Source organism: Macaca nemestrina, chromosome 13 (genome assembly GCF_043159975.1).
Source record: "Macaca nemestrina isolate mMacNem1 chromosome 13, mMacNem.hap1, whole genome shotgun sequence".
NCBI lineage: Eukaryota > Metazoa > Chordata > Mammalia > Primates > Cercopithecidae > Macaca > Macaca nemestrina.
Genome location: NC_092137.1, coordinates 108,929,151 through 108,941,383, shown reverse-complemented (window position 1 = coordinate 108,941,383; position 12,233 = coordinate 108,929,151). Strand labels below are relative to the sequence as shown.

At 52.6% G+C, this 12,233-nt stretch overlaps 2 protein-coding genes across 5 annotated transcripts in view; one reads left to right on the top strand and one right to left on the bottom strand.

Annotated features, from left to right (window-relative positions):
• LOC105471840 (coiled-coil domain containing 138) overlaps window positions 1–522 on the top strand; it is a 158,320-nt gene extending 157,798 nt beyond the window's left edge. Inside the window, exon 14 of the mRNA XM_071077140.1 lies at window positions 281–522. Within this exon, the coding sequence (XP_070933241.1) occupies window positions 281–339 (59 nt within the window). The 3' untranslated portion in view covers window positions 340–522. The remainder of the gene's footprint in view (window positions 1–280) is intronic.
• The window catches only part of LOC105471842 (ectodysplasin A receptor), a 94,250-nt gene that overhangs the window by 32,997 nt on the left and 49,020 nt on the right, over window positions 1–12,233 (bottom strand). For all 4 annotated transcript variants that reach the window (XM_011724612.2, XM_011724610.2, XM_011724607.2 and 1 more), the window contains exons 2-4: window positions 4,596–4,664; window positions 3,764–3,886; window positions 2,867–3,048 (exon numbers count right to left, since the gene is read on the bottom strand). In XM_011724612.2, the coding sequence (XP_011722914.2) occupies window positions 2,867–3,048; window positions 3,764–3,886; window positions 4,596–4,646 (356 nt within the window). In that variant the 5' untranslated portion in view covers window positions 4,647–4,664. The remainder of the gene's footprint in view (window positions 1–2,866; window positions 3,049–3,763; window positions 3,887–4,595; window positions 4,665–12,233) is intronic.

The following is a 12,233-nucleotide window of genomic DNA, read 5'->3' as shown; positions in this document are numbered from 1 at the left end:
GTTTAGGGACGGACTTTCTCTCAGTCAGTAGATATAGATTTTCCCAGAGAGTTCCTTTCTTCAGAACTCTCATGCCTGTAAGGGACGCTGCAGGTTCCCAGATGTTCATTTTCCTCCAGCCATGTTGGTGTGCAGAACGAGTGCAGAGCCGCTGTGTCCTGCCCCCTGCCCCTGCCATCCAGAACCACGGGCTGGCAAATCCTCTGGGGTGAGAAGGCGCCCTGGAGAGGTGGGGAAACGTAACCTCTCTCTCCTGCTTTCCTCCTGTTTCGGTTCCCAGGTCCTCCCACAGAACCTCTTCCCACAGGAAAGCCTCGGGTGCTGCTCATTGTTCAGTGAGTGTCCTGGCCACACAGCCGGGAGGGCGGAGCATCAGGAGGAGTACCTGCCAAACCAAACCACAGGCAGCAGCCGGGGCCCAGGACACACTGGGACGAGGCAATTCGCATCCGTAGCCTGACAGCCACTCGGATTCAGGAATGAACGCAGCCTTTCATGGAGCTAGTCACACCGGTCTGCCAAGACTCCTGTGATCCTCCTCTGTGACACAGCATGACAGCCTCACAAGAGGAAGTGGGGCCTCCAGGGTCCTACCGTGGGGAAGCCTTGTCTGCAGTAGAGGGGGCGGCATGAGCCCCTAAGAGGAGCTGGGATTCGGAGGCAAGGCGGGGGCTTTCAATTTTGGTGGCATTGGGACTGGCAGTGATGATTTGAGCAGACACAGCACATAGTGAAGCCAGCCTGGAAACTGTTCCCATCGTCTGCACCCCTGGGAGCAGTGCGAAGGCACTCGGAGGCGCGTGCTGAGGGTGTCTCTGCACTGGGACCCTTGCCTGCCCAGCAAGTGTGCTGGGCCTTGCTATGTCCTGGGTGCTAAGGGTGGTGTGGACTGAGCAGGTCACTGTCCCACGGAGCAGGGCAGGAGGCATCAATATTCCAGCACTGGAAAGAATGTTAAAAGCCCAGAGAGCAGCCTGCCCACTAATTCTGCAGATGGCCGTCCACATTCACCTGAATCCTTCCAGAGGCAGGGAGCTCACCACCCTTCCAGCGTCCAACTTCTTTAAACATTACACACTTTCTGGTAAATGTATCAGAACCAAGCACGTTGTCTTCAGGCCACAGAGTCAGCCCTGGCCTTCGAGTACTGGTGGACACCTTCTCGGATCTGAACCGTAGCCAGGCCAGAGCCAGCAGCACAGATCAGTGAGGTTGCGTGGTGCATCCGCCCTCTCCCTGCAGGGGGAATTTGCCTCCGGGGGAACTCTTCTACCACAGCTGCTCCCAGCACCCTGAGTGCGTAGCTGACTTCCCAGCTCTGAATCTCCACCTGGAGCTTCAGGCCGTCTCTGGGTTAGCTATCTAGGTCTGGATGTCCCACAGTCCCCTCAAATTCCACACACACAGCCTCTATCCTCCCTCCACCTCCCCACCAAGCACCCTCCTGCTCCTGTCTTCTGCAGCTGATCAAGTGGCACTCTTTCCACACGGCCAGTCACGGAGACACCTGAGTGTCCTCTTCTGAATCTCTTTCCCCTGCTGTGTGCCGTCTGCACCCCTGGTCAGTGCTCTCTTTCAGAGGGCTCTCAGATTCTTCCTCTCCTCTACCCCCAACGCCTCTGCTCCAGCCCTCTCCCTGCCCACAGCACCCCTGGTCCCAGGGCTCTAGGCTTTCCGTGCTCAGCCATGTCCCTCGCTGCTTCCAGAAGCTTCCAGAAGGACGTCCTGCTGTGTCCTACCTGGCTCAGCAGTCTGTGTGCTGACCTGCATCGGCTTCAAGCTGAAGGTTCAAGTCTTCAGCGGTGGTTTCCAGAGCCTGGTTCCATCTGGTCCCTGCCCTCCTCCCCGGCTTGTGCACACCTCCAGGTGTGCAACTCTTGCTCTGGCCACAGGGACCCAATCAGAGTCCCAGGCGCTGCCCAGCTGCCCAGCCCTCTGAGCTCTGGCGTCAGCATCTCCACCTGTAGGCCTCTGTCCTACTTCTTAGCCTAACTCATCCAGGTATCACCTCCACAAATCTCCCAAGACCCCTGCTGACACTACCTCCCCAGCCATGAGGTGAGAAGTCCTTCTGCAACTCCTAAGACACTCTGAGTGTGCCTTATGCACTGAGCTGTGGTCATCTCCCCCATCCCCACCGGCCTCATCACTGCCGCCACCTCTCCCACCTGTACCAGCTGTACCAGGGACACCACCACTGCTTTTATTTTTAGTCTCTATTTGTAGCCTTTGCAAAGCATTATGCGTTGTGGCCACTAGGGGGAGGAAGCAGCAATAGCCGTGGCTCAGGATTTTCTGGGGATTGACAGTGTATTTTCCTGGTCCCTGGCAGAACTTGCTGAGGTGTCCTGCCTGGAAAAAGGAAGATTTTCTTTCTCTCTTTCAGGCTAATTGCATTTTCAGTTTTTTTTTGGAAAATCTCTGATGCATAATCATTTTGGTGGGATTATAGTATCATATGACTCAAATATTTTTATTGATAGCATCCCCACAGTGTTCCCAGAATACTAAAGATACTGCTTTTGTATGAACTTTTAGTTTTCTTTTTCCCAAAGTGTTTCACATGTGTTACTCTACTGTAAGTATTCAAGCAATTTGCTTCCTTTTGGTGGTCAGAAGATATTAGGATGGTTAATGGCCACTTAGGAGACACAGAGGCAGAGCCTGATGGGCTGCCTGTCCACCGCAGGGGCCAGGACTCTCCGTCCTGGATGCTGCCCCTTGCGGGACAGGACCAAGGCCAGGTGTGTGGCTGCACTGAGGCCTGCAGTGTCCATGACACCCTGTTCCCAAGGTCCTTGCCCATAGCCCCTTGGGGTTTTCTGCAGAAAGCATCCCCGGGTTTGCCAGGAGGGCCTGTGCTTACCCAGGAAGACAAGGGCCACACTCGGCGTCGTTCTCCATGTCCCCCGGCGTCAGCACGGTGGCCCGGAAGAAGCCCTCACAGTCTTTGTGGCGCCTGCATATCTGGTAGCCTCCTTTGGAAAATTTCTCCGCCGGGCAGGGGACGCAGCCATAGTCCTCGTCTTTGGTGCCGTAACCACAGGACTGGCCGGGGGAAGAAGAGAGGAGACACAGGTAGGTGCAGCAGCCAAACCACACCGACTCGGCCCACGGTCCTTGGGCAGTGACGTGCCGGCTGTCTCCGGAAGCTACTCTTGCTGGGCCTCGGTTTCCTGGCTTGTCCTAACTGCAAAGCCCCCAGGAACCAGCTCACGCTCCGGGTTTGTCCCTTTCCTTGCCACTCTCTAGACGCTGCCCCTCTTCTGAGCCTCCCTGAGGTGAATTCAGTGAGCTGCTGGAATGCCCAGGCAGTGCAGGTAGCACTTGGCATCTAACTTTCCTCAGCTTGCTACAAGAACCAGACGCTGAAACCCTGGAGGTTTCCCTTAGTGCTTAGCTTGCCCAGAGGAGGAGGGAGATGCAGCACTCAGGAAAAAATGCACTAGTACTGGAGAACATTTCAATCCTGCTTCCAATCAGATGACCTGATGCTCGTTTAATCAGGGTAGAGTGGGAAAGTGGTCCTTTAAAAACATTGCAGAACTGCTGAAAAATCTGTTTACGAATGCTCAGCCGGAGAGTGCCGTTCCTGGGCTCACGGCAGCTCTCGCCGTCAATCTCAACGTCCAGGGAGTGTGACTGGCTGGTTTGATACACCCTGGCGACCTCTCACACAGCCATGCAGGCTCAGGGCACCAATGCCGCAAGCAGGAGGCCTCCCCTGAGAGCGCACGAGGCCCCAGGAGGGCTGGGTCCTTACCAGGTAGGGCTCCTCCCCTGGCCCGCAAGGGGGGCACTCCTGGCACAGCCCCGTAGTCTGGTTGTAGTATTCGTTCTCGCCGCAGTTTGAGTATTCTGCTCGGGCCGAGCACATCAGAGACACCTGCCAACAAAGAGGGGTGTTGTGGCCTCCATATCTCCTTAGAAACATGTGTGACTCCCCCAAGAGCCCAAGGTTGACATAGGAAGGGGGTGCTCTGTGGTGGGGGCTCAGTCTGGGAAGGTGCCAGCTTGTGAGTGCTCACTGCTGCTGAGTCTCCAGTGGCTCCTGGTTGATCACCTGGGCACGGCCAGCCCCCACCAGAACCACCCTGCCTCACCCCTGCTGGCCAAGCCTCGTCCCACCATCAAGGCCTGCTCTGAATTCTCCTCGTCAACGCACTTGCCAAGGTCATGGAGGAGGCGCCCCTGTCCCCCACTGAGCCTCTAATACAGTGGCTCCTCAGAAGGCCGGCATGTCCAGGAGGATGGGGGTGGGGGTCTGAGTCTTTCAAGTCTTTCTCAGCTGTGCGGCCCCTAAGCATGAGCTCATCACACAGACACTGGGCTGTGTGTATCACACCACAAACAAGCACTCAAGAGCGTTTATATCCTTGAGACCCTATGAAGGGAGATACCAATGAAATCAATCTAACTTCAGCCTGGGGCCGAGTTCCGTGCTTTGCAGGCCTGGTTTCATTTCACCCTCAGAAGAACCCTGTGAAGGAGGGACTATGACCAGCATTCCCATTTTACAGCTGAAGAGGCTAAGAAACGGTCCAGCCATCACCAGGATGAGGGCGCTGTGAGAGTGAGGGGCTCTGACCACTTACCACCAGGACGGGGAGCCAGGGCATCTGCGTGTAGTCCCCCACATGGGCCATCCTCTCCCAAGGGCTTACCTGAAAGACACGCATCATTAGCTGGGCACTGGCGGTAGCCCCCCAACCGGGGGTCCGGCTACCTGTAATTTAACCCCACTGGATATAAAGTGCCTTCCAGCAAACAGAGGGGAAACTATACATCCTAAAAGAAAAGGCAGACGTGAAGCTGAAGCTGTACCCATGCCATTTGAGCTGATTCTGGGGCCTTCCCAGCCTCGTGGCCACGCCCAGGAGGGAGCCTGAAAGGAGGCTGGGAGCACATGGAGGGCCCACAGTTAAACCTGAGGTTAGTAATTGTTTCTCGTGTTCAGAGGGTTTGGAGAAACCCAGCCTTACATGAGCTTTAAGTCCGGAGTCCTCTAGGCCAGTCCTGGCCTTTGGGCCCCGGACACAGGAGGACCCCTGGGAGAGACTGCCAGGAATCAGATTCTGGTCTGTGCCCCTTCTGAATGCTCTCCCAGCCCCACCGTAAGGTTCTTCCCTCTCTCTGTTAAGAACAGGTTGTCCATCCAAGTGGACAAGTCCAACAACCTAACTTTACAGTTGAGATAGTGGGAGCCCAGAGAGGTTAAGTGACTTGCCCCGGGTCACGCAGCTACTTAAGGGACTGAGCATGGCTGCAGCTGAGGTGTTCTGATGCTTTTCACCAACTATTAATATTACACGAATGCACTGCCTTGAAGGAAGAGGTGGGTTTATTTTTTTATTTTTTATTTTTTTGCTTGTTTGTTTTTTCATTTTCTGAATGGAGACCTGTGTTTCTGACTCAAAGCAATTTTACTTGGGAGTCTGGGTATTAATTAGCCTGGCTCTACAAAGAGAGATAATGTGCACTTGTTGTCACCTAGATTCCCCAGTGGCTGCACTCTGGTTCACTGTCCTCTTGACATGACAAAACAGCAAGATGTTCTAGATGCTGGGTTGTGTGAGGAACTTTCCAGAATCAACCACTGACTCAGACCAGAAGCCCAACTGGGCCCTGGAACCCAAACTCCCCAAGACCTTTCACCCTCAGCATCCTCTTGTCCTTAGCAAGCCATCACTGGTCATGAAAACCAATTAATTCCCAATATTGCGCACAAAAATACCGTGATGAACATATGCCATGATACATAGGAATCTTTCCTCCCTTCCTCCTTTTCTTTTCTTTCTTTTGGAAAAATCCTGCAACATCCTAAAGGGAGAAGGGTAGCCAAAGATTATTTATTGGAAATAAAGAAATTAAGTTGGAGAGCCTGGGCATGGTGGCTCATGCCTGTAATCCCAACACTTTGGGAAGCTGAGGTGGGCGGATCACGAGGTCAGGAGATCGAGACCATCCTGGCTAACACGGTGAAACTCTGTCTCTACTAAAAATACAAAAAAAATTAGCCAGGCGTGGTAGTGGGTGCCTGTACTCCCAGCTACTCGGGAGGCTGAGGCAGGAGAATGGCATGAACCCGGGAGGCGGAGCTTGCAGTGAGCCAAGATCGCGCCACTGCACTCCAGCCTGGGCGACTGAGTGAGACTCCGTCTCAAAAAAAAAAAAAAAAAAAAAAAAAGGAAAAGAAAAGAAAAGAAAAAAAGAAATTAAGTTGGAGAAGGAGGCGGGAGCTGTGTAAGTCAGCAGCCAGGGAATGGCGGAGGAGAGCAAAAGATCAGAGGCCCTGTCAGTGGGGACCGACAGCCACAATCTTCTTTTCCAAATCCCCCAGGACTTAATGGCTTGTTCACGGAGATTTCTGGAAAGAGAATGGCCCTTTAGGGGATGCACCCAATGCCAAGTATGTGTGTGTTTTTAACACATAAACTGTGGGGAAAACATTCAAACCATAGCAGCGTGGAAAATGTCCCTTCCCATCCGAGGCAGAGAAGGCTGCTGCTTAATTTGTGGAACTAATCAGTTAATTGGCTGCAAGGGAGCTTCCAGTCGGCCGGCCTTCCAGAGGTCCCTGGGGAGCACACCCGTCCTGCCTCCCGAGTACAACAGCACATGCCCTCGATCCTGTAGGATAGTATGCTTGTTTATCATGGCAACAAATGCACACCCACGAAAAATCCAAAGGAACTTCAGTTTCCTGGAACACCAAGCAGGGCTGTACCACCTGTTGTTGGGTGAGAAAGAAATCATACAGGAGAATGCCTCCGGGTGTATTGGTAAAGTTTCTAAATGCATGAAAGCAGGTCTGGAGTGATGCCTGCTGAACTTCCAGCAAAGATTTTTTTTGGCAGTAACCGAAATCAGATGGGGGTGGCCAAGGACTGAGGGAGCATTCCAGGGAACATTCACTTTTTATTTTATGCAGGTCTGTATTGTCTGAATGGTCTAGAACAGAGAGTATGAACTCTGTGATAAAGGAAAAAGCGTGTGTCCCTGGCTGCTCTAAGAATAGGCGGGGGAAGGGGGTCCCCGGGGGGAGGGGTCCCAGAGGACGGACCTGACTAGGGTCACTGGCAAAGCACAGTGGCGGTCCTGGGTCTTTCCTTGGGCCCCGGCTGTTGGCCCAGTCACCTCGGAGGTGTCTCACTCGGTGGAGACCTCCAGGTGGCTTTGGGGAAGGGTTCTATTTCCAGACCTTCTTGATGAGGTTCAAAAACTGCCTTTTCCCACACACTACGTGCACTTCAGTGCTGCATTTACCGTTTGGAAAACACTAAATGGACTGAGGCAAGATTGAGGAGCCAGCCACCCCAGAGGTGAACTCGCTGGGTGTTTTCCTTCTAGCAACAGAGCAAGCTGGGGCAGGCAGCGACGGGAGGTCGGGGTGGTGGGGAGGCAAGGGCGACCTACAGCCCGCCGGGTGAGGCGGGAGTTTGGGTACAAGCAAAGGCCTGAAAGGGAACCGATAGGAGCCTGTTCCCCCTCCCAGCAGCCCTGGACTTGGCTTCAGGATGGTGGGGTTAGCAGAGAGAGGTTTCCACTGAGTCTGTGGATAGGGCCAGAGGCTCTCAGCAGGGCTGGAGGCCTTCCAAGAACCATATGAATGGTTTCTAATTTAATTGACTTCTAATTATAGCTGAGCCTTGGAGGGCTTCCCTGAATAACTGAGAAGGGCTGGGCCTGCCGCACCTCAGTGTCAACCAGGAGCACTTATCAAAAGGCGCAATTAAAAGGTTCCCAGGTAAACCCAAGCAGAGAGAAAAGAAAAACAAATAAATAGATGCACAAAGCAGAACCAAAAGTCTGTGGCCTTAGATGTGTTTCATTACGTTACCAATTCTCTGAGAGGGCTAGTGGGGTCTGGGGGAGGGGAGCACAGGGCAGCCTGTGGTTCGGATCCCACTTCTCAGACTGCAGATGCAGGCAGGAGGTGGGCCACTGGGCGCTGGGGGGCCAACTGCTCCCAATCGTGATCTCCTGTTTGTTTTACTTTGGGGATCTCCAATCTCCATCAGTGCCTGGCAATGCTGCTGGGGTATGAGACCAAGGAGCTGACTGAGGTGGGGCTCCAGCCTTGTGCACACCGAGCTCCCATGTTTGTGACAGTGATGGGGAGAGAGAGCACCTGTCTTAGTGTGTTTTGTGCTGCTAGAACAGAATACCATGGACAGGCTGAGAACTGAAGTTTATTTGGGGTTCTGGGGTTGGGAAGTCCAAGAGCAAGTGGCTGCATCTGGTGAGAGCTTAGTTTCCATGTCATAACATGGCAGAGAGCATCACATAGTGAGAGAGTGCAAGCGGGGCCAACTCACTGTTACAACCAGCCCACTCTCGAGATAACGAACCCACTCCCGTGATGATGACATTAAGTCATTCATGAGGGCAGAGCCTCATGACCTCATCACCTCCCACCTTTCAAACCTGTTCACCAGAAATTAAGGGATTAAGTTTTTAACACATAGGCTGTGGGGAAAACGTTCAACCCAAAGCAGCGTGGAAATGTCTCCTCCCATCCGAGGCAGACAAGGCTGCTGCTTAACGTGGAACTAATCAGTTAATTGGCTAGTGATCCAGTTCAGGGGTTGTGAAGCCAGTAGCCACCCAGCAGGTTCTGTGAACACACTCTTTTGGAGTCCAGCCTCACCTGTTGGTTACCTAGTGCCTGTGGGCATTTCATGATATAAGAGACCCCATGACCTGGTAAGTCTAGAATATCTTAAATCTGGCCCTTTATGGAAAAGGTCTGTCCACTCCTGCCTGAATTGACAGCTTCTCTTCCCCGACCTGCTCTCTCTTTCTCTGCCTTTGGACCTTCCTTCTTCAGTTCCCAGCTAGAAAGATGACACAGCTGTAATCACATCAGCTTATGACTACTGAGCTCGGACCCCAGCCAGGCACTGCCATGGCTTAATTCTCACCACTACCACTTTGTTGCTCAAAGTGGGGCCCTGGACCAGCAGCATCAGCATCACCTGGGAGCTCATTAGAAATGCAAAATCTCAGCCCCGCCCAGACCTGCTGTCTGGGATCTGCTTTTCAACCAGATCCGCAGGTGGTCTGCGTGCACATTAAAGTTTGAGAAGTGCTGGTCTAGACGATCTCCTAGCAACATCTTGCTGAGGTGGGGAGAGAACGTTTAATGTTTAATTAATGTTTAATTCCTTCTGGGAGCCCAGGAAGAAAGCCTTGGCTGGATCTCTCCCTCTTTAAGTTCTGGCCTGCTTCCAAAGAACAAATGCCGTCATTAGCACCCCTTTTCACACACACACATGCTCTGCACTAGACATTGATTCCCTTAATCTTGTTTGTTAGAGTTCATTCATTTATTCATCATTTATTCAACAAAGAGCTGTGGAGCTGCTACTATGTGGCAATCTTATAGGCCCTAAGGACGGTGCCAGATAGAGAGGGTCCCTGCTCTATTGGGCCTTTATCTGTCCAGGGAGCCAGACATGGAAGACATCATAATATACAAGTTTGGCCCGCTTTCCTAGCCGCCCTCCCCTAGACTCAGTCTCCTCTCTGAGCTGCCCGCCTCTTGGAATGGCCTTCACCCTTGGCGGTGTGGTTTTGACTGTCTACACTTGTCATCATGGCTGCCTCCAGAGCACAGACGGCACCCACTGCAGGAAGAAGGTGGCCATCCTCCCTACTAGTCACCACCATTAGGAGACGTAGAGTCACTGCCTGGGCTGGCAGACGGCCCAGCCTCCGGGACTTCCCATTCTTCCATCCAGCTGGGCCCCCCTTGACTGTGACGGTGCCACCTCTTCCAAAAGGTTCTCCCTGAAAGGGCCACACCTCATATCTGTGGGAAGCAGCTGAGACCAGGTGGCTGTGGGAAGCCTTGGCAGGCCTGATGGTTCGGAGTTACCTTTTAAAGTCTATAGGGCGGATGTCGCTTGTGTCTGTGGCCCCTCTCCATCCCTCTGGCGTGCTCACCTGGCCTGGCCCAGCAGGGCTTACCACACCTGGGTTGACCACATCATGGACAGGGAGGGGAGAGGCTGTGGCCGGCCCACCCAGCTCCATGGGCATAAGCTCTTCCACGGCAGGAGGCAAGGTGCTGGCAGCTGCCTGTGTCTGGGAGGCGGCCACAGAGCTGGCTGCGGCTCCCTGCCCACCCAGCACTACTCTGCTCCCCTGGCCTCCCACGCTCTCCTTCCTACAGGAAGACCCGAGGGGAGGCTGCTGGTGGCCTCCTCCCCACGCCCGGCAGGACTGCTTGCTCCTCAGCCTCCCTGAGGGCCCCCACTTCCCATCAACCCAGACAGACCTCCCTGCCCTGCAGGGAGCCCGCAAGGTCATCATCAGAGCAGCTGAAAACACTTCCATTTGATGTGATTTACAGCTCCGAATCTTCCCTGTCTCAGCCGGTGGTGCTAATTAATACTACATTGGGAGGAGAGGGATGCATTCTCTTTCCACTTCCGCTTTAGTCGGATCTGTTTCATCGGAGCAGGAGGAAGGCAGAGAAGGTAGCCTGGAGTCCCTCCCGCCCCATGCCGCACTTAGTGTTCTGCTGGCCTTGCCAGCCTGAAGTCCTCAGTGATTTCTGACCCATTTCTATTTGGCCCTGGACCCCACAAATTAAATAGCCGGTCCTGTTCCCAGCCTCTCTGGCCAGGCAGGGGAGGCCCCCCGGTGCTGTGCCAGGGAACAGACACGCACAGCACAGGCCAAACATCTTGTCAAGACCACAGGCGCCGTCCTCCCCAAGGCTGGAGTGGAGGGTGACGCTGACACAGAAGTGACTGGCAACAGAGCACACTGGCGGGTCCCAGAGCTTCAAACAGCATCACACGGGGGTTTACAAGCAGCCACTCTTCTTTATCATTGCACTGAAAACCTTTCATTTGCAAACTCCCTGGTGAGGATTTCAGGGCTATGAGGGGCAAACTGACCTTTGGCAGCCTCTCAAAGGCGGTGGGCTGTGTCCCTGAATTCTCTCAAGCCCTAAGTCTGTCAAAGGTGTTGCCCACCCCAAACATGTGGGTGTGAGTGTGTGCATACACGTGAGTGTATGCATATCTGTGAGCACATACGTGTGAGTAGATGTGTGTATGTGTATATGTGAGGATATGTGTGTGTGTGTGTGTATATGTGAGTGTATGTGTGTATAAGGGTATGTGTATGTGTGTGTATGTATGAATGGATGCATGTGTAAGTGTAGGTGACTGTATGTGTGTGTGAATGCATATGTGTGTGTGTGAGTATGCTTATGTGTGTGTGAGTGTATCAGCATATGAGTATGTGTGAATATGTGTGTGTGGGTGTCTGTATGAGTATGTTTGTGTGTGTGCATATGTGTATGTTTACATGTGTGAGTATATGTGTATGCGAATGTATGTGTGTGTGTATCTGTGTATGAGTGTATGCATATGAATGTGTGTGTGTGAATGTGTGTGTGTGTATCTGTGTATGAGTGTATGCATATGAATGTGTGTGTGTGAATGTGTGTGTGTGTATCTGTGTATGAGTGTATGCATATGAATGTGTGTGTGTGAATGTATGTGTGTGTGTATGTGGCAAACCCAGACAGGCCCCATGCCCAGGAGACCTGCCTGGGGGGGCACGGATGAGGGCAAACCAAGTGGCCCTGAGCCCTGGGGTGGGGCCTTCCCAAAAGACGTGGACAGAGAGGTTGGTTTGAGTTGAAAACTTAAAATCCAAGTTCTCAACTTTGTTAATTTGAATTGAGATAATACTAGAAAATAGATATTCTTGCGCACATAGAGTAATAAATATAATGCACGAAACACTTATTCACTTCTAGATTTTCTTTTGAAGGATCACTACTAATACAAATAAGCATGTCCAATTCTTCAGAACTCTCTGTGGATCACTGACTCTTCAGCAGAACCCACAGAGGCAGTAAGAGCATAGAAAATCAGTATTTTGGACATTATCTGTTCACATCTCATCTTTCTATTTGACTCAATTTTTCCGTTAGTCTTTATTTTCCTACATATAAACCAGTGACAATGATGATAATTTCTGAAGTGCAGTAAACAGTCATGGCCTAAAAACATTTCTGAACACCGACATGGTTACTGTTGCTCGTCAGACTAGGCTGGGGCTTCTCGGAATGCTAATTATGTTATGAAGCAGGTGCGTGTGTGCATTTGTACACAGACAGAAGTGGGGCTGACGTCCCAAAGAGCAAGAAGCTCTCTCCAGCATTTCCTGCAGCTTGTGGTGCTTGGGTGCTCTGCACTCTTGGAGAA